The sequence below is a fragment of the Sinocyclocheilus grahami genome, unplaced genomic scaffold (assembly GCF_001515645.1).
Source record: "Sinocyclocheilus grahami isolate Dianchi unplaced genomic scaffold, SAMN03320097.WGS_v1.1 scaffold344.1, whole genome shotgun sequence".
NCBI lineage: Eukaryota > Metazoa > Chordata > Actinopteri > Cypriniformes > Cyprinidae > Sinocyclocheilus > Sinocyclocheilus grahami.
This window is the reverse complement of record NW_015505523.1, coordinates 2,496,201-2,517,504: the sequence shown is the minus strand read 5'-3', so window position 1 is coordinate 2,517,504 and position 21,304 is coordinate 2,496,201. Positions and strand designations below refer to the sequence as shown.

Genomic DNA, 21,304 nt, shown 5'->3' with positions numbered 1-21,304 from the left:
CAGAATGGCTGAGGTTTATTAATTTCACTTTTGTTGTGAAAGGGCTTTTACATTTGCCAAAAATATAAATTTTTATATTAAAAACAAACAAGCAAGCCCAGCCCAGATTAGAAAAAGTAACATGAAAGTAACAATGCATTACTTTCCATTAAAAGTAACTAAGTAATGCAGTTTTTAGGGAGTAATGCAATATTGTATGTCTTGGGAAGACATATTTCCAATGTTTGTGACAGTAGTACAATCTAATGAATAAAATTTCCTCTCATAAATCTCAGCACTCCTTTAAAATGGCATATTCTGATAATGTTTTGGGTTTGTTTCCATAGCATGCAAATAGCCTAGCTTTTAAGATACAGTATATTTCAGACACTAAAATAACCCATTAGTTACATAACTAAAGCCTGTTTATCCTGTTTTATAATGCTGTAGACCAAGAAGAGGAAACAGAGTCAACAATAATGATTTTTCTGTACATCTGTAAAAACCCAACACCAACTCATACTCACAAAAACCAAAAACACACTTTTGAAGTCAGTCAATAAAATCCGTTCATCAAAACTGTCTTGAATCTTTAGAAAGTTGGAGATCCCTCATATACAATATCACTAACATCTCCAGTGTGATTCAGGTGAAATATTAGCCCTCTGCTCCACCCCCTTGATTATTGATTTGTTCTTCCAGGTGCTTTTTCCTGGCTGAGCCTGTTTCTCTACTCCACACAACGTTAGTAGGAATTAGATTACAAGGGAAAGCCAAAACCAGCATATTGTTCTTCTCCCAGCAGTGGCCATAGCAGGCAGGTGACGTGCACAAATCTGTATCTCATCCTCTATGTCATCACGTTAAGGTCCTCCTCCACTCACACCTGTTTCTTTGGGAATATAAAGGCTGCTTGGCTTCACAGCACTTTCACCGGCTACACAAAGAAAGGAAGAATTGGGACGCAGACATCAATATCGACATCTCAGCACTAGGTAAATGACATTCCTCCCTCCATTATTTAATCTTCTGTTAGTACAGCATTTATTTGTGTATAACTCGACACAACTAAAATACATCTCCTTTTCCTAGGTAAAAAAAGTACCCCTAAACGGCATCATGTCGATGGGAATGGAGATCGGGGGCATTGCCCTGGGCATTATCGGTTGGATCATTAGCATTGTCACTTGCGTTCTTCCAATGTGGCGTGTTTCGGCTTTCGTTGGCGCAAACATCGTCACGGCACAAGTCATCTGGGAAGGTTTATGGATGAATTGTGTCGTACAGAGCACTGGACAGATGCAGTGCAAGGTCTACGACTCCATGCTGGCTCTGTCTCAGGACCTTCAGGCTTCCAGAGCCATGTCGGTCGTCGCCATCATCTTGGCCATCCTGGGCGTGTTGATCTCCATCATGGGCGCCAAGTGCACCAACTGTATCGAGGATGAAGCATCCAAGGCTAAAGTGATGATCATCTCTGGTGTGATGTTCATTATTGCCGGCATCCTGGAGCTCATTCCAGCAGCTTGGGTGGCACACCAAACCATTCGGGACTTCTACAACCCGTTACTGACCACTGCTCAGCAAAGAGAGCTTGGGGCATGCATCTACATAGGGTTTGCCGCCGCTGCTTTGTTACTGATTGGAGGAGCGATGCTGTGCTGCACCTGTCCTCCACGGGAGAAGAAGTACAAGCCACCAAGAATGGGCTACTCCGCTCCACGCTCCGTCAGTGGTGGATATGACAAGAAGGACTATGTTTAAAAATGTTTTATTGTAGAAAAATACAAACAAAGAATAATTAGAAGGATTTGAAGATCTCACAGAAAGGGTGGAGATACTTCTGAAAGGACTCCGCAATGAAGGGTCATACGATGCTGTCAATATTAGCTTTTCGGCAGTTTAAGACTGGTGTGTGTGTGTGTGTGTGTGTGTGTGTGTGTGCGCACGTTAAGGGCAGGTTTCATAGGCTTACCTGTCAGGGATTTTGTGTTTATACATTTCATATACATTTATAATATTTTATATTCTGTTATTTACATTTTCCTGTTTTTTGTTCAGCTGTTCTTGCTTTTTGTGTCATGTGATACCCAAAGGTCATCAAAGGCATAACATGGTGTCAAAATGTATATTTAAAATGGTTCTAAGCAGACATAAATAGGCAAAGATATATATGTGTAATATATATAATAAATATTATTTTAGGAAAACAGTCGCTGTGTCAGTCTGATGGCTTATCAGTCACTTATGTATGTTGACAGGAAGAGGAAGACTCTTTAGCTCTTTACATGTATTTGCTTATGAAAATTTCACTGGACACAGAAACTGAACATGTATTTTGTTTTTCCTTTTAGTTTTCAGTTTTTGAGGTTGTACGTCGTTTCCTTTCTGTATAGTTACACATTTTTGTACAATTGTTTTATTATTCATAGATATTTTTACAGATTTAAAAGACATTCTCGAGTGTGTTTTCTAGATAACCAATTTAAATATTTGTCAATTGTGTTGCTTTTATATGATCAAAATTGAATGTGCGGAAAAGTAAAACAGTTCAATAGCTTATGTATAAAACAAATGGTCAGTTACAGCACACAATAGGCTGTTGGAGTGGTTGTACCTGTTTGGCCCTTTGTTGTACAATTAGGGCAGTAATGTGACACATTCTGAGAGCGACCACTCGGTTTACAAACCTTAGGCAAGCTGTATTGTTTGCTATAGGTGGTGACAGACAGATCCAACCAAAACCAGTCTGATTAACTGGCAAGGAGTAGAGGGATGGGGTTTGGAAAGAAAACTTATAAGGCACAAAATGTTTAGTTTACCTTATGCATATACTGGATGTCTGTATTTAATCCCATTGTAATTTCAAAATAAATGCAATAAAAACAGAATTTATGCTCTAAGAGTCGATTAGATCTTTTCAGCTGATGCACATTGAGCATCGTATAAAATATAAAGAAAGTTGCACACAAACTAAACTATGAATTCAAAATGAAATTCCACATGCTGCTTTAAGCACAAATTACATTATTCCTGGTAATTCCTGCTAAAGAATATCTTCTTAGCAATTCATAAAATGTATAACTATGGATTGAAATGGAGACTCTTGGTAATGAGTTCTATTACAAAGGCAGGCAACAGGCCATGAAACCATGGTGAGTTGCAAACACATAACCCTAAGGGATATTAATACAAGCCTGTGCTCTATAATGCTGTAGCCATAGAGACAATGCTGTCAAGGTGACGCCCTCTTCTTCACCCTTTCGGAGGGGGAGGGGAAACTCCACATAGGAAAATGACTCACCTGGTGTGTTTGCTGTAAGGCTTCCTTCAATCCAAAACTCATCTAGTGTGAATATATAGAACATTTGTGTAATTATACATTTATTATTATTATTATTATTATAAATATAACAGACAGCAACACAAACATTATTGTGCTTTTGTCTGCATGTTGAAGAAATCCATTTTAACAACAATAAGTAAACCTTTGGGTAGAATTAAATGAATTGCTGCTGTTTTAGGTGTAGAGAATGAGGAAGAGTTTAAAGGCCCTAAGAAATGAATGGGATTTACTTTTAAACGTATGTAAAGACTAAATATTTTACTCATTATGTATATGGTGACATATATACGCTACATACATTTTATTTTGTGAACGAATAATGTATGTATGTATAAATTAATACATTTCAATAAAACAATAATTTTAGTCAACTAGGGAATTGGCAGGTTATGGTCACGTGATCTTGGGTCCCGTCTTAGCGAATGCTTTTTTATTTGACACCTGGCTGGGAATGAATATGAGACAAAGAACACAACAATACACATTTAAATAGGCTACATTTAAAAAAGTAGCCTACAAAGAGCCCATATTTGACGCAAAAGTCTAATTTGTTCAACCAAATAAATATGTTGCTGCTATGTCTTTGCATGGGGGTTCAAAGTGAAATGACTGAGAAGAACTGACCCCATGCCATTTAAGCAGACCTCCGCCAAGAAGTCTCGAGAAACATAAGCAAATATATCTCCTCACCTGCTATGGTTTCGGTCACGTGGTTTCATTTTCTACACTGCAGGTGAACTAGAACAGCCAACAATAATGTGCTTTGTAACATAATTCCATATTCTTCAGTTAGATATCTCCAGAAAAATCCGTGCCGTTTCCAAGATCCTGTTGTAACTTTATTAAACTATTAGCTAAGTGTAATACTTAATAAAAACATTACTGTTCCCGTCATTCTTTGTTAATTTGCAAAACAGAAAATAAAGTCAATTCATTCTCAAAACTGCATATTGTCATATGACTGTGAGCAAACATTTATCAGTAATAAAACTGGTTACAGAGCAATATATTATTGTATATATATCGTATTATAATATCATACATTTTTTGCCTTCAAATAGGCTAATTAACACAAGAAGAGGAAGAAGCAGTAAGAAGAAAGAAGAAGAAAAGGGGGGTGGGAGGGAGGAGTTTACAAGTGGATGTATCCAGTATCCAAAAATGTGCTCCTTTCAAATTAAATGTTCCTTTTTTGTGAGAATTCATTCAATGTTATATTAAAAAACTACACAGTAACTGCACATAACAAGAGGCTCCTCAATGGCTTCCATACTGCTCATTTCCTGTAAGAGGACCATTTCATTTTAAATGTACAACCCAGGCATGTCAAGTTCAGCATATAGTTCACACTGGGCATTAGACGGCATGTTACATTTATTAATAAGAACACAATCACGTGTAATTAAAATGAAAATACTTGGCAAAGCAGGTAGGACCAGATTCTCCAGGCTTTTGTTGTATTTTGCTTAGTTCATAGATTCTAGTGAGAATGGCTCTTACCTTCTTGAGCTTGTTCCTCAGAGTCAGAGGGTCTTTTTTGGAGCCTTGCACAGCAGAGATTGTTGGAAGATTACCCTCACTGACTGTGGGGTCAAAGGTCATGTCCTTCGCTTTTTCAGAAGGATCCTTCAATGAGTCAGCTGAGGCTGCGGAGTTTGAATCAGATGTGACCACTGTCCTTTTGCTGTCTGATTTGTCTTTGTCTAAAAAGAAAAATAAAGAAAGAAAAGACACTTAAATAGCAGCTCTGATCCGAAACCTAGTGAGCAGACAAGGTGAGAGTAATGTTAATGTAGACTTTCATAATTCACACTCAATTTCAAAACCATAGCAAAAGCCAAATTGCTATTGAACATATTTAAAAAGCAAAACATGAATATAAATATTAACAAATTAAATTAGAATGGCATGCAGCCTTCAAGCGTTTGTCAATTTTTGAACACATCGCTTTAAGTTTTCTTATGTAAATATTCAAGTAATCAGTCAGAAATGAAAACAAATAAATGAACAACAGTTCCCATTTTCTCTTTTTCCTGTCAATATTGTTCATAGATTAATTTTAACGTAAAAAAAAAAAAAGACATTGGCAAATCTGCATTTCCATTAATCAACTTCATTTTGACAAAGAAGTGTATTCAATTGCAGTCGTCAGAAGCAGTACATTTGACATCTCTTTTTAAAAGGTCAACTGGGAACGTCCTCAAGTGTATTTCCTCCTACCTGGTGAGTTCACCCCAGTTGATATCACCTCCGCCGCCTCTGGCATGGCCTCCTCTTCCTCTGCTACTGGCAACAAGGGACTCCTAAACAAATAATTAACAATATGTACAAGCAACTCTTGAAGAGACACACATTAGAGCACTAACACACTCAATCCAGCAGCCCCTGCATAATAAATACATTCAAATAATCAGTTGCACAAAGAGGAAAAATACTCACTTGTCCGATTTTGCAGACACTTTAGAAAGATGTCCCTCACTCAGTCTCTATAGGAGACAACAGAATGGCATTGTGACCCAGTGACACTCTGAACAGCAACACACATACTTGTGTAAACTACCTACATATGCAAATAAACATCACACGCGCATTCATTTCCATACCTGTCCCATGACATGGCAGATGAAATATAAGAGCTACGCTCTGCTTTACAGAGAGAGAAGTGCTAGATACTTACATAATGTGTGTGAGAGCTCTACAGCTGGCAGAGAGAGAGCGAGAGAGAGAGAGAGAGAGAGAGAGAGAGAGAGAGCGCGAGAGAGAGAGGATGGAAAAGACAGGAAGAGAGAGAGAGGGGGAGACAGAGAGAGGGGGGGGGGGGGGGGGGGATAGTTTTCATTGCATTTTATATATGTATTTTATGTGATATTGCAGATACTTTTATCCAAAGCAGCTTACAACTGGGGAACACATCTCAACTCTGAAGCAATCTGTCACAGCCAGCAATATCCATAGTATACAGTGTTTTTATGTATGCTACATTTGTGTAAAACTGAACTAAGCAACTGAACACATATTATAAGCTACTGCATTGCATCTAACCTTCAACCAAAGGTAATTTCGTGTGGCTCAACATCACCCTGCAGGACCCATTATACACTAATAATGTAGTTAATTTTCTCAAAGGGACAGAATGAGTTGTATGACATCACGTCACCACCTTTATGGAACATATATATATAGGCGTGTTTTGTAGTGTTTATCTTAAAATATAATTGGAAATATTATGATAAAGAAATCTTTCAGTTGCATATCTGACCTTAACCTTTGAACCTGTCTCCTTTAGTTTACACTGAGTGAATAATAGCTGTAATCAAACATAATACTGCATTGATTAGGGAGAAGAAGGCGAAGAAAATGCCAGGAGTGAAATTTGCCCTCTGATTATCAATTTTATGGTTACTTTTTTATTTGGCAAGATAGATCCTGTTGCATATAGACTGCAAATCATTCCTTTTGTTAAAAGACTCAGTCTGTTGACTGGAAAGAATGAGAGAAAATGGCTACATCCGCTTTTCTGTAACGCTCTCCCATGAGGGGAGGAAACTACTTCACATTCCTGAGATAACCAACACTGCAGGCTGAGAGAATTATGCTTACTGTATATGCATCTAAAATTGTATTAATTCATTTTTAAATGATTTAGCACATTATATAAAATGTATATAATTAATAGAATGTGATTAATCCTCTTTGAAAATATATAATGATTGCTTTAGAGAGTTACAAAATACAAAATTTAATTTGAATATGTCTGTTAGAAAAATGATTCTACAGAGTTCTTAACTGGAATTTTTTTTTTAAATCAGTGAATATTTACATTAAAGCAAGTACCAATACCTTAGTTGACTGATAACTGTACGCACTGTATGGGGGGAAAAATCAGTAGGAATACAGGAAGGGTACAGGTAATTTTCTGCCAGTAGTTTACTTACATTTTACTGACATTTACTATGCATCAATGCAGTATGTAATTCAAAATACGAGGAAAACACCTGTAAAAAAATCAATACGGAAAGTTCCTTCATGTATATTATTTTATATTGCGCCCTATTTTTACAGTCTTTACTTACAGAGTGTGTGACAAATATGTTTCTCAGTATGAAAAGTAGGCTAAATACTAGTATGGTCTTAAAGGAGGAGTTGTTGGAAATATGATCTCTTGATTAATATAATAACAGAGCATAAACCATACATAAATCTTCGTTCTAGTCTAAATTTTCTTCATGTTCATGGTGACTTCTCTAAATTACACTGTTCAGTAAAAAACACATAGTGCTGTCAAATGATTAATCGCGATTAATCGCATACAAAATAAAAGTTTTTGTTTACATTATATATGTATGTGTGCTGTGTATATTTATTATGTATACATAAATACACACACATACAGTATATATTTTGAAAATATTTACATGTATTTACATGTCTATATTTATATTCATATAATTTATATTTTAAATAAATATATTTAATATATAAACAACCTATTTTTCTGAAATATATATACATGTATGTGTGTGTATTTATATATACATAATAAATATACACAGCACACATACATATATAATGTAAACAAAAACTTTTATTTTGGATGCAATTAATCGCGATTAATCATTTGACAGCACATTCTTATATAACCTTTAAGTTTAAAAAAATGCCTGTTACATAAACCTACCTAATCATTTCTAGAGATCGATATGCATAAAGTGTATTATTCAGCAGTGCTAACGTTCTTTTTTCTTATTTTTTTTTCTCATTGTGTGTGTCCCTTCTGCATGTGCCCTCACCATGGTGACTGTGATCATTAGCTGCTTTATCCCCACTGCTGGGTTGCCTATGGCAGCAGGAGACATGGAGGAGGCTGAAGCGCTCACTCTGTCACTTTCTTTTTAGATGCACATAAACAAGTAGTTGGCCCTCTTAAGTTGTCTTAAATAAAAGAGGGGACTGTGAAAGCAGTTAACCCTAAAGAACCCTCACTGATGAAACAAGGGTGTAACTACAGTAGCTTATGTCCTGTAAATGTGAGAAAACATGTTTAATTATTGGTTACTTTGACCCAAGAAAGGTATACAAACTACATACAAACCATTAAATGTTCCCAACAAAATATGTTTTAAAGTATTCAGTGTAATAGGCCTAAATGGTCTTTAAACTTCCCATAATGTTTTTATTTGAGGATCTTATTGATAATACTTTCATACTTCCTTCTTTTAATTTCTACTGCCTATTATTTGCTGTGGAATATTTTGTCTTGTGTCCATTTAGTCATGCTATTGTGTGTAGACTTCCCCTTAATTTGGCTTTCTGCATGTCAAAACATGTCTTCTTTGTTTGTGGGGCAAAGTTAAATTGTATTAAATATTGTCAGGTCTAATTTAAAGGTAATTGTATTGGAAGGATTGTGCTAGTTTTGTTATTGAGAACGTTGGTGGGAGCTTGTTTGTGACGATGATATGAAAATCTTTCACAGTCTACATTCAAATGGCCTTTGCAACATTTAAATAAAGAATTGATGTCAGCTGATAAACTTAAAATGCATAACTTCAGTTCTCATTTGCTTAGGCAGAGGTGTTTTGACATTGCCATTTATCACTGAAAATATTTAAGTGATAAAGTTTGATTTAGAAATATATTGTTTAATAAAAAACGTCTTGATATTAAAAGTAAAATCTGAATTAAGATACTAATTATTAATTGAATTAAGCCTCGTGTTGTGTTCTGGTTATTTTGACCAAAAGATTTTCTTTCCCATTGCACTAAAAATTACTGACTTTGCTCACGCATTATACACCACCACCATCATCATCATCAACAACAACAACAACAACAAAGGATCTTAATAATAATAATAATAATAATAATAATAATAATAATAATAATAACAATTATTATTATAATTAGATAATAAGAAATAAGCTATTTTTGTAGGCTTGGAACCAAATTTGATAAAGAATTTTCAGCAAAAAGTGTTAATATATATAGGGCTTATCCTAATGTAAGTTTAAAAAATTGTTCCATTTAAATTGTTTAGCTTTTCTTAACGATCAGTTCTCTTCTTTGCAGTACATGAAAGCAAACTGTCGATTATAAAGGTGGTCTGTGGCGCCACTATCTGGTCATACTGGTCCATAAGCAGTGCTTTCTGATTTATCCAAATATAGACTGCAAATCATTCCTTTTGTTAAAAGACTCAGTCTGTTGACTGGAAAGAATGAGAGAAAATGGCTACATCCGCTTTTCTGTAACGCTCTCCCATGAGGGGAGGAAACTACTTCACATTCCTGAGATAACCAACACTGCAGGCTGAGAGAATTATGCTTACTGTATATGCATCTAAAATTGTATTAATTCATTTTTAAATGATTTAGCACATTATATAAAATGTATATAATTAATAGAATGTGATTAATCCTCTTTGAAAATATATAATGATTGCTTTAGAGAGTTACAAAATACAAAATTTAATTTGAATATGTCTGTTAGAAAAATGATTCTACAGAGTTCTTAACTGGAATTTTTTTTTTAAATCAGTGAATATTTACATTAAAGCAAGTACCAATACCTTAGTTGACTGATAACTGTACGCACTGTATGGGGGGAAAAATCAGTAGGAATACAGGAAGGGTACAGGTAATTTTCTGCCAGTAGTTTACTTACATTTTACTGACATTTACTATGCATCAATGCAGTATGTAATTCAAAATACGAGGAAAACACCTGTAAAAAAATCAATACGGAAAGTTCCTTCATGTATATTATTTTATATTGCGCCCTATTTTTACAGTCTTTACTTACAGAGTGTGTGACAAATATGTTTCTCAGTATGAAAAGTAGGCTAAATACTAGTATGGTCTTAAAGGAGGAGTTGTTGGAAATATGATCTCTTGATTAATATAATAACAGAGCATAAACCATACATAAATCTTCGTTCTAGTCTAAATTTTCTTCATGTTCATGGTGACTTCTCTAAATTACACTGTTCAGTAAAAAACACATAGTGCTGTCAAATGATTAATCGCGATTAATCGCATACAAAATAAAAGTTTTTGTTTGCATAATGTATGTGTGTGTTCATGTATATTTATTATGTATACATAAATACACACACATACAGTATATATTTTGAAAATATTTACATGTATTTACATGTCTATATTTATATTCATATAATTTATATTTTAAATAAATATATTTAATATATAAACAACCTATTTTTCTGAAATATATATACATGTATGTGTGTGTATTTATATATACATAATAAATATACACAGCACACATACATATATAATGTAAACAAAAACTTTTATTTTGGATGCAATTAATCGCGATTAATCATTTGACAGCACATTCTTATATAACCTTTAAGTTTAAAAAAATGCCTGTTACATAAACCTACCTAATCATTTCTAGAGATCGATATGCATAAAGTGTATTATTCAGCAGTGCTAACGTTCTTTTTTCTTATTTTTTTTTCTCATTGTGTGTGTCCCTTCTGCATGTGCCCTCACCATGGTGACTGTGATCATTAGCTGCTTTATCCCCACTGCTGGGTTGCCTATGGCAGCAGGAGACATGGAGGAGGCTGAAGCGCTCACTCTGTCACTTTCTTTTTAGATGCACATAAACAAGTAGTTGGCCCTCTTAAGTTGTCTTAAATAAAAGAGGGGACTGTGAAAGCAGTTAACCCTAAAGAACCCTCACTGATGAAACAAGGGTGTAACTACAGTAGCTTATGTCCTGTAAATGTGAGAAAACATGTTTAATTATTGGTTACTTTGACCCAAGAAAGGTATACAAACTACATACAAACCATTAAATGTTCCCAACAAAATATGTTTTAAAGTATTCAGTGTAATAGGCCTAAATGGTCTTTAAACTTCCCATAATGTTTTTATTTGAGGATCTTATTGATAATACTTTCATACTTCCTTCTTTTAATTTCTACTGCCTATTATTTGCTGTGGAATATTTTGTCTTGTGTCCATTTAGTCATGCTATTGTGTGTAGACTTCCCCTTAATTTGGCTTTCTGCATGTCAAAACATGTCTTCTTTGTTTGTGGGGCAAAGTTAAATTGTATTAAATATTGTCAGGTCTAATTTAAAGGTAATTGTATTGGAAGGATTGTGCTAGTTTTGTTATTAAGAACGTTGGTGGGAGCTTGTTTGTGACGATGATATGAAAATCTTTCACAGTCTACATTCAAATGGCCTTTGCAACATTTAAATAAAGAATTGATGTCAGCTGATAAACTTAAAATGCATAACTTCAGTTCTCATTTGCTTAGGCAGAGGTGTTTTGACATTGCCATTTATCACTGAAAATATTTAAGTGATAAAGTTTGATTTAGAAATATATTGTTTAATAAAAAACGTCTTGATATTAAAAGTAAAATCTGAATTAAGATACTAATTATTAATTGAATTAAGCCTCGTGTTGTGTTCTGGTTATTTTGACCAAAAGATTTTCTTTCCCATTGCACTAAAAATTACTGACTTTGCTCACGCATTATACACCACCACCACCACCACCACCACCATCATCATCATCAACAACAACAACAACAACAAAGGATCTTAATAATAATAATAATAATAATAATAATAATAATAATAATAACAATTATTATTATAATTAGATAATAAGAAATAAGCTATTTTTGTAGGCTTGGAACCAAATTTGATAAAGAATTTTCAGCAAAAAGTGTTAATATATATAGGGCTTATCCTAATGTAAGTTTAAAAAATTGTTCCATTTAAATTGTTTAGCTTTTCTTAACGATCAGTTCTCTTCTTTGCAGTACATGAAAGCAAACTGTCGATTATAAAGGTGGTCTGTGGCGCCACTATCTGGTCATACTGGTCCATAAGCAGTGCTTTCTGATTTATCCAAATATATTTTCCTCTCTTTCTTTTATCTTCCCCCACTTTAACTGATTGCCTCTCGTGTACGTGCATAGTCACACACTAAATGTTATGTCCAAAGTTGTGGTGTGTGAAATGTCACTATGTTTGCAGGCATACAGACGCACGACGTAGTGACATCACGGACTGGGTTGTCTTTCTGCGGTGTTGCCATGACCGTTTATTTCAATCCCCTTCAGGTTGTTGTTGTTTTTCGCACTAAGTTGCTTATAAATATCATATTAAACATATATCATACAATTTCATGTAAATAGAGTCACGTTTTTAGGATTACTAGTGCTCAAACTACCCGAATGATGTGTATGCGTATTAGTAACTTATAGATGTGAGTGCAAAAGAGCGATTGATTTAGCTGGCTAGTTGTGTATGTGACACATTTACAAATAATTGTTTTTTTCAAAAGAACTGGAAATACATTTTAACTTCTGATAATTATTCAGTGTATGTTTTGTACACGTTTCAATTATACGTTTATGTTTATTTTATTTTTCCAGAGAGATCTGGCAACACTGTGGTGCGGCTTCCCTAGTGTTAGCTAAACAACATCACGACCTTTAAAGTGGCCAACCCCGGTCGAATGAAGTCCGGACACAGGTTTTAGCATGTCAAATTTTGCCATGAGTGCCCTGTGCCGTATTTTAACTAGGGGAGTGTATTGCGGCCCGTCGTCTTGTTTATCTGTAACGGGACTTCGGGATTTTTGCAGCGGAGTCTCGCGACTGGACCGTGCTGGCAGTGACAGGTGTTGCACCTTTAATGTTCCGGATCAAATACTGTTAATTACACAGGACTACATGTGTGAGAGAGAGGGCTGCTACATCAAAAAGTTCATTCATTAAATTTTTTTTAAGTAGATATCCATGTATTCTGTACCGCATTAGTAAATTAGTCAGGTGTAGGTATGTTATTAAGAGGGAGGGAGGGGGGAAGAGTCAAACCAAAGCAAAAAAGCTAATTATATAACGTTATGTTATGGTCTGTTTTGGCTATTTACAGGTGATGGTCACATAAATAAAGGTATACATTAGCTAGAACTCTATTCTTATGATTCTATAAACAAGGCCCATGTGTGTAGTCAACACATATCTTTTCTTAAAATAACGTGTTATTAAATCCTGATCTCTTCTGAAAGCAAGCTGTCATAATTGTCATTGGTTTGATTGTGTGATAGTCTTCATCTCTGTCTGCTTTGCTCTCTCTTAGCCCTGTAAATTTGACCTACGATGTGTTTGATGGGAAAGGAGACAGCACGCCATTGGTGTTCCTTCATGGTTTATTTGGGAGCAAATCAAACTTTCACTCCATAGCCAAGTCCCTGGTTCAGCGGACTGGCAGGAAGGTATGCCTCCGGGTTCTCCAGTGGTTTAGAGGTGCTGTGGGCGTCAGAAGAGTCTGTGCGAGTGTCCTGACTGTATTTTGTCTAGTTAGGTGCTGACAGTAGATGCTCGCAACCATGGCAAAAGCCCACACAGTCCTGTCTTGACCTACGAAGCAATGACTCACGATCTGACGCATCTGCTTGGACAGCTGCACATTGGGAAGTGTGTCCTGATTGGACACAGCATGGGTGGCAAGGTTGCAATGACAACAGCTTTGTCACAGGTATTAAATGCTGTATAATTTATTTCATGTTTGTACTGTATGTAGCATATTGAAACATCTTTTAGGTCTTCTGTTAGGCTAAGGGTCAATGACATGAAAATGCAATTCATGCATACAGTGACTTGAGTGCATTCCTTTTATGAGGTTGATTTTAAATGTATGAATTAAAATTAATTTTGATCTTTTCAAGGGGCATGAAATCAAAAACTGCATGGTGATACAATTGCCATATCACAATGAAGATAAAAAGACTAATTTAAGTAGTATGGCATTGTTATTTAATATAGTATTATGTCTTAGAAATTAAGCAGTTTTGGATTTTTTTTCTGCCAAATCAAAATCATGTGGTACAGCCACCATGCAGAAACATTCATTACTGTGTGCCAAGTTCAATAAGTCAAATAAGAAGTATCTTATAATTCTACATTTTCATGACAAGACAAGGTTTGGGTTATAGATAAAAATACCATGAAAATAGATCTTGGTAGTCTTCATAAAAATATAATACAGTTCAAAAGTTAGGGGTCAGTAAGTTTTTGTTGTTTTACTTTTATTAAGCAAGGATACATTCAAATTTCAGCTTTACATTACAAAATTGTATTACTTTTTTACTGTTTTGTCTATCTAATGCAGCTTAGTTTAGTGGAACGTTTGGTGGTCGTGGACATTAGTCCCTCTCCGACTTCAGCCCACACCAGTTTCCATGCCTACATTCAGGCAATGAAAGAGGTGAAGATAGCCAGTAATATCCCACGTTCAACAGCACGAAGACTGGCTGAAGACCAGCTCAGGAAGATCGTTAAGGTAACCGTATTAATTAACTAGAAGAGTTTGGACTTTTATCAGTTAATGTTTTTATCGTTTTTGGTGTTTTTATTGCAATTATAGAATAAATCAGGCACATTTATGTTGCTTGCAGGAGCGTTCAGTGCGTCAGTTCCTCCTTACTAACCTGGAGGAGCAAAATGGTCACTATGGCTGGAGGATTAACCTGGAAGCCATCTCAAACCACCTAGAAGACATCATGGGTTTTCCTGATTTTAATAACACCTATGAGGGTCCAACTCTTTTCTTGGGTGGCAGTAGTTCAGCCTATATAAGGTAAATTTAACCACTACTTGTACGTTCACATGTGCTAACTGAATCTCTTTCTATTACTTGTGAATATTTGAATGTCTTAAATGCATCCAGGTTTTCAAACAGAGATGGCGACAAAGAGGCAAAACTTACGGACTGCAGCTTTAAGCATACATCTGTTTTCTTGCTATGGACCCCTTGTTATTCTCTTAGCTCGGAAGATTACCCTGAAATCCAGAGGCTCTTTCCTTGTGCCGATATCCAGTACATCCCAGATGCCAGTCACTGGATTCATGCTGACAAGCCTTTGGATTTCATCAGCTCCATAATAACCTTCTTACAATCATAGTCCTTGTCTCAGGAAAGGATACGCACAGGTGGGCCCAATCATAAAGGGACAGTGAATGAATTGTAAGGGTATGGACCAAGATGACTTTTAATGAGTTAAATCTAGTCTCTTTCCTTATAATGCACAACTGAATCGTTACACAATTCCTGATAGTTAGTGTATTCATTTTTTAATGTGGTATTTGCACTGTGGCTTAACATAGTACATTAAATGCAATTCTATCAAGAGGAAATGTAGAAATCTGTCCATGACTTTCAATCAAGGACATTTGTTTGTAGCTCTCAAGTGTAACATGTTACATAACAATGGATCCAGTGGCTTTAAAAAACAAAATACTTTACCTTCATGAAATTACATTTCTTTCAGTATTATGATTTAATGTTTAATTTAATTTTTTCCATAGCTAAATTATAATTGGAATAGAATTAAATTTTTCCTTTTTTTAATATCTTACATTTTTTAAGCATATTGCTGACATGGACACCCTTTCGCTGTTCTCTGATAAGAAATACAAAGATGTCTATGCAACAGTGTGTGACTTATTTAACTGTTTCCAGCTGAAAGCATCTCTCACAGACTCATCTTGAGATCCGATAAGACCACAACACTTTGACGTACAGCCAAGGCTGTGTTTGAATTTTTACTCTTTTTCTGGAAACAGAAAATTTAATAGTTTGTGAAATGTTTTAATTAATGCTTTAGGGCATAATAGATTCGCTTTCTTTGTTGTTCAAAAACTGTTGAGCCTGTTATAAGTTAAGTGTTTTATTAAAACAGTTTTGTACGGCTTTACAACAAACAAAGATGCTGCAATGTAACCAAGACACCTTTCAGAGCATCAAGAGTTATGATATCAGGTACTACATTTCTGTTAAATACAACGGTTTTACTAGAAATCTTTCTTTTTTTGGCCCTGGGTCCTTTTTCTTTTAAGCCCCTTGTTCTGTGTTTTAAAACCAGTTCTGTGTATTTAACGAATAATCAATAAGCAGATCAAATACATAAGCATGTGATTAAAAAACCAGTTTCGGTGCTTGTTCGACTATTAGATGCCGCACAGTTTAACTTTTTGTAACATGTACAGGTATGTTAGTGTGATTTATCACAGAGAGAGAACAATGTGCCTACCTCTGCAGTGCACACTGTTTGTCATTTAATCTTGGTAGGTTTATTAGTTATCTGTAGGTTTATCACTATTATGAATAGTTATTGACGTACCAAAGCAGGGGGTTATGGAAAGATTTTCCTTGACCAGTGGTGTGCTGACATTGTGTGTTGCACACATTTAAGAATAAACATACATGTACTGTTTTTGGCAGTCTTTAGTATAAAAACTGCTGTTATAAGGGGATATTTTTGTTCATTGTGAAAGTGTCGATGTTTGTAAATGAGTATTTTGTATATTCATATACAGTACTGGTTATATAAATGTATACTATATTAAATATATATTTATGATTACAATATCATAATGATTGATAAATCAAGAAATATGCTGCAAAATGACATATCCTTAATGTCGGTGTGTGTTTTCTCATGTCACGTAATAATTGTAGTGAATGTGGTGGAACACTAGAGCAGTGTTTCCCAAACTTCCCAATCCTTTTTTAATATTTTAAATTGCTAAAATGTTCAAAAAAGTATCTATTATATAATATCCATTTCTGATGTCGCCAATAATTAGACATGCACCGAAATTCCGGCTGCCGAAAATTAGTTCACCGCTCAGGTTTCACTTTCACGTGGTCAGGTTTCATTTTCCCGCTCTATGCGCGTGTGCTCCGCTCATATACCGTTCATGCTCGGGGCCGTCGCTAGTGGGGTGAAAGGTGGTGACAATTATAGGGGCCCACGACTGAGGGGGGGCCCACAGCGATCTCAACCGACTGGCTGAGGCTTGAATTACTGAAATAAATAAACTTTTCCACGACATTCTAATTTATTGAGATGCACCTGTAGATGCTCAGGACAGTTGACGGGTCACTGCTGCTCGTCGGCACTAAAGCTTATCATTTGCACAGGTTTTTAAGCCTTGCCAATTTAAACATTCAAAAGAGTTTAAAGCATTCAAACACAAGATGCGGAAAAACTCCACCAAGTACTCGCACGCAGAGAGCCGCGTCTCACGGACAGCAACACCGAACCGAGCTCTCCTTCTGCACCTGAACGAACAAATACAAATCGCAGTTCAAACATGCAAACAGAAAAAATGTGAAAGAGCCCAATTCAGCTTTCACATTTTTTTCACAATTTGTTCTGTGTGCACAGCACGCACACAGAGAGATGCGTCTCAAAGCGATTGAACACCGAATTCGCCTCTTCTTGCTCTTGTACCAACAAGTGCATACAAAATTATGTCAAAATACCCTTCTTGAAGAGTATCCTCGAAAGAACTGTCGGTTATGTATGAAGTGAAAGTAAACAGTGGAGAAAGAAATTGGATGTGTATCATTATAATGGATGCATTGTCTCTTAAAGTGACCGTGTCTAATTTACTAGCTGCTGTTAATCCAAGAAAATGAAAAAAAGAAAATTGCTCACTGCTCTTGACTGAATTACTTTGTAGTTTTAACTAGAATTAATCCACAGTCAAACCAAAAATTATTCAGACACCAGGTATCATTTTTGAATTTTTTTTTTACTATTGGGTGCAGGACACTATAATTAATTTATGTAAGTGAGGATAGCAAAATAAAGTGATCTGTGACATATTATACTCAAAAGTTTTCATACATTGGACTACCAGTGCAATTGATCACAAAAAATTTGGGACCAAAAATTATTCAGAAACATAATATAATATTATCATCCCTCATCATGTAGTAGTAAATGCTTGGTGTGTGTGAATGTGTGTATCTACAGTCAAACCAGAAATTATTCAGACACCAGATATAATTTTTGATATTTTTTTTACTAGTGGGTGCAGGACACTTCAGTTCATTTATGTACTATAGCAAAATAAAGTAAACTGTGGCGTATTATACCCAAAAAAGTCTTCATACAGTGAACTACCAGTAAAACTGATAAGAATTTGGGACCAAAAATTATTCAGACACTTTGACCTGGCCATGTTTTGCTTGCGTGTTTTTTCTTTAGTTGCTAATGTGACCTTTTTACACCACAGACAGAACAAAATTAAGCATTGCTTGGTAATTGTTCAACAAAGAATTGATAGTTGTGTAAATATTGTACTAACATCCATTACATACCTTTCTATCAATGTTTCTGTCAGGACCACTATCGTCAAAGAAAAAGCTTAAACATTGCTTAATTTATATCTTTGTTCTATTTATTTATTTGTGCTATTTACACAATTTCAAACAGGGCCCACAGGTACAACCTGCACCGGGGCCCCGCAAACCCCAGCTACGGCCCTGTTCATGCTCATCGGAACAGCAAAGTCCACTCTAAAATCGAGCCGACAGGAAACATCTATGTAGTAGGCCTACAGTATTGTTTCTGTTTGCAATAGCCCTACTGTACTGTAACATGGTGTGGTATATGGGCAACTCTGGTAACGCTACCCTCTCATTCATTGATCTGCTAACTGCTATTTACGCTCACGTGTTCTGATAATAATAGCTTTCTAGGACTAAACATTATTTGGATAATTGGTAAAAAAAAAAAAAAAAAAAACATTCTCTTAATAGCCCTACTGTTAGACCTACCTGAAAAACTAAAAAGCAGTTTATTTCATTTGTAGGCCTATTATTATTTTTTATTTGTGCTATCATTAGTCATTTCTTTATTTGTTCTTATTTTATTACTGACTGCTTACTTTTATCTCGTGCTACTGCAACAAAATTGCCCCACTGTAAAATCAAAAATACACTAAGTAAGCAAAACTTTGTGAGATAGCTAGTTATAATGTTAATTAAACAAAGTTTACATATGAATAAAAGCCTATGTGAAAATCTGTCATATAAATTGGTCTCTTCATTAGAAATTAGCCTACTGATTGCCACCATTGATGGATGAAAAATTTAATAATATTAAAAATATCTGTATGACAGTATATTCTGCAGTTCTTCCCTGCTGTAACGAATATCTATACTTTTCAAAGTATCATATCGAAGTTAGAAATTCAAGTATTGTGACCAAATTAATTCTGTAGGGTGCCACAAATTTGTAAAAATTTCCAAAGGGTGCCGCGACTAAAAAAAGGTTGGGAAACACTGCACTAGAGTCATAGCACTGCCATTGCTTGTGATGTCTATTCACACACTATTTGTTGTGTATCTGTGTTTACATGGAACTGTATCTTTCAGAATTACGTTGTCAAAACTGAAGTTTACTGCCAGTGATTAGCAGCAGTGTTAGTTCAATGTCTTTTGCCATGTTACCCAGCTAACAGGAAACGTTCTCAGAACTTTAACATTCAAGCGTTCTTAGAAAATTCCAGTGGTGTTACTAGAATGTTCATTCAGTTATTTGGTCTTTTAATAGTGTTCTCAAAACATCAGCACAAAAACATTCTTCATGGAGTGTTTATTTCCTGAAGCATTGTAGTTGGATCTTCGTGTAACATTTTTAAACATTACTACTTGTTTGAACATTCAAAAGTAATGTTTCCATAGTGTTTACAAATGATAAACCAGAATGTTGACTTAACTTTTAAAACATTTTTTTTTAAATGGATATATTGAACATTTAGAGAACATTCAAAACGTTTTTATAATTTAATGTTAGCATTAGCAAAACAATCTTAGAAGCTGTTTTTGTTAGCTGGGTACTTTATTCTGTTAGATAAAAACACTGACTTGGGTCTTTATTGATCCTGTGAAAACATTTTTTTTAAGATCTTGCCTGAACTTTTAGCAATTCAGTGGACTGTTTCATAAAGCTAGATTAACTCAAAACATTTTCATTTTAAGTCCCTCATTCTTCCTTATGAAACAGCCCTTTGATTTGAAGAATGTACATGACTTGCCTGAACTTTTAGCAATTCAGTGGACTGTTTCATAAAGCTAGATTAACTCAAAACATTTTCATTTTAAGTCCCTCAACCTTCCTTATGAAACAGCCCTTTGATTTGAAGAATGTACATGTATGCAATACTAAAGAGATGAATCAGTTGAGAACGTAATGCGCAGACATTTATGATGTTTTTCTAACAATATATAGTATCTGCTTAGCGTATTTAAAAAGTACTGAAATTAATATATAGAATTTGGATTTGTTAACTTGGCACTCACGGTACTTGAGATATTTTCATTGTACGTAATGTATACTTCAACTAAATTAGAGTCAAACTTATTCTTGTGGCTTCATGCAGTATTGTTCGTTTGAAAGTGAACGTAACTAAATGTATTGTTACTATTTGATACACAGTGATGCTGGTTCTTTGTTTTATTGATCTAATGTCATGAAAGAGTGTGTGATCATTCAGGCAGTAACAGTATGAGTCCACGTTGAACCGTTTGTATGGGTGTATTGCCTTTGCATGCTAGAGTGTATCTGTGTGCAGATTTGTTACTATTCAATAAATGTACAAGTCTTCAACCTGCTTATGTAATTGATTTGCACCGCCTTAACAGATATTTTTACCACATATACAATGCTGTAATTCCACTGCTTTAGTCCTATCAGGGCCAGCGGCCATTGTGAGTAAACACTTGTTCTTTTCTCATTTTCAATCTTTCCATTTAGGAAATTGTTGGGGAAAAATAGCACACAGGAGGTGATGTTGCAGCTGTAGTTTCCTTCCAAAGTTGGCTGCACAGTTACTGTCAGAGCCTCTTAAAATATGCTTAGCAGCTAAACTGTTATTGAATTCATAATAATGCTAACATATTGGCATTTTTAAAGAAAAAATATGTTGTTTTGCACAGCAACCATCATGCATATGTAAAATGGGGTGGTTACATACAGTACTGTGGATATGCAGGAAATACTGCAAAAAAAAAAAAGTATGCTTGCAGTTTCCACAAAAATATTAAGCAACACAATTGGATCATGTGACACAGAAAATGTAGCTTTGCCATCACAGGAAGAAATTACATTTTAAAATGTATTCATT

At 35.1% G+C, this 21,304-nt stretch overlaps 3 protein-coding genes across 4 annotated transcripts; 2 read left to right on the top strand and 1 right to left on the bottom strand.

The window, feature by feature from the left end:
• The first annotated feature begins 857 nt into the window (after positions 1 to 857).
• On the top strand, positions 858 to 2,350 carry LOC107548150 (claudin-3-like). Of its 2 annotated transcripts, none has more exons than XM_016228708.1 (2): positions 858 to 974; positions 1,072 to 2,350. In XM_016228708.1, exon 2 carries the CDS (start codon positions 1,099 to 1,101, stop codon positions 1,741 to 1,743), a length of 645 nt encoding a protein of 214 aa, XP_016084194.1. In that variant the 5' UTR covers positions 858 to 974; positions 1,072 to 1,098; the 3' UTR covers positions 1,744 to 2,350. The 2 variants fall into 2 exon arrangements, with proteins under 2 accessions (XP_016084194.1, XP_016084195.1); XM_016228709.1 differs by having other exon boundaries at positions 858 to 978; positions 1,077 to 2,350.
• Positions 2,351 to 4,542: 2,192 nt separating this feature from the next.
• Positions 4,543 to 6,092, bottom strand: LOC107603295 (lymphoid-restricted membrane protein-like). Its single transcript, XM_016296053.1, has 4 exons — positions 5,765 to 6,092; positions 5,546 to 5,628; positions 4,826 to 5,028; positions 4,543 to 4,608 (listed from the first exon to the last, which is right to left on the bottom strand). Exons 2-4 carry the CDS (start codon positions 5,589 to 5,591, stop codon positions 4,543 to 4,545), a joined length of 315 nt encoding a protein of 104 aa, XP_016151539.1. The 5' UTR covers positions 5,592 to 5,628; positions 5,765 to 6,092.
• A 6,685-nt stretch (positions 6,093 to 12,777) lies between these two features.
• abhd11 (abhydrolase domain containing 11) lies at positions 12,778 to 15,637 on the top strand. Its single transcript, XM_016228707.1, has 6 exons — positions 12,778 to 12,999; positions 13,461 to 13,596; positions 13,686 to 13,859; positions 14,493 to 14,663; positions 14,779 to 14,960; positions 15,150 to 15,637. The coding sequence occupies exons 1-6, from the start codon at positions 12,860 to 12,862 to the stop codon at positions 15,283 to 15,285; spliced, it is 939 nt and encodes a 312-aa protein (XP_016084193.1). The 5' UTR covers positions 12,778 to 12,859; the 3' UTR covers positions 15,286 to 15,637.
• The last annotated feature ends 5,667 nt before the right edge of the window (positions 15,638 to 21,304 follow it).

Coding starts and splice junctions, on each gene's coding strand:
- LOC107548150 (XM_016228708.1), top strand. CDS start 1,099: ATGTCGATGGGAATGGAGATCGGGGGCATTGCCCTGGGCATTATCGGT.
- LOC107603295 (XM_016296053.1), bottom strand. CDS start 5,591: ATGCCAGAGGCGGCGGAGGTGATATCAACTGGGGTGAACTCACCAG. Junction 5,029..5,545: donor AACTGGGGTGAACTCACCAG/GTAGGAGGAAAT, acceptor TTTTCTTTTTAG/ACAAAGACAAATCAGACAGC. Junction 4,609..4,825: donor TGAGGAACAAGCTCAAGAAG/GTAAGAGCCATT, acceptor GTCCTCTTACAG/GAAATGAGCAGTATGGAAGC.
- abhd11 (XM_016228707.1), top strand. CDS start 12,860: ATGTCAAATTTTGCCATGAGTGCCCTGTGCCGTATTTTAACTAGGGGA. Junction 13,597..13,685: donor TTCAGCGGACTGGCAGGAAG/GTATGCCTCCGG, acceptor TTGTCTAGTTAG/GTGCTGACAGTAGATGCTCG. Junction 13,860..14,492: donor TGACAACAGCTTTGTCACAG/GTATTAAATGCT, acceptor TATCTAATGCAG/CTTAGTTTAGTGGAACGTTT.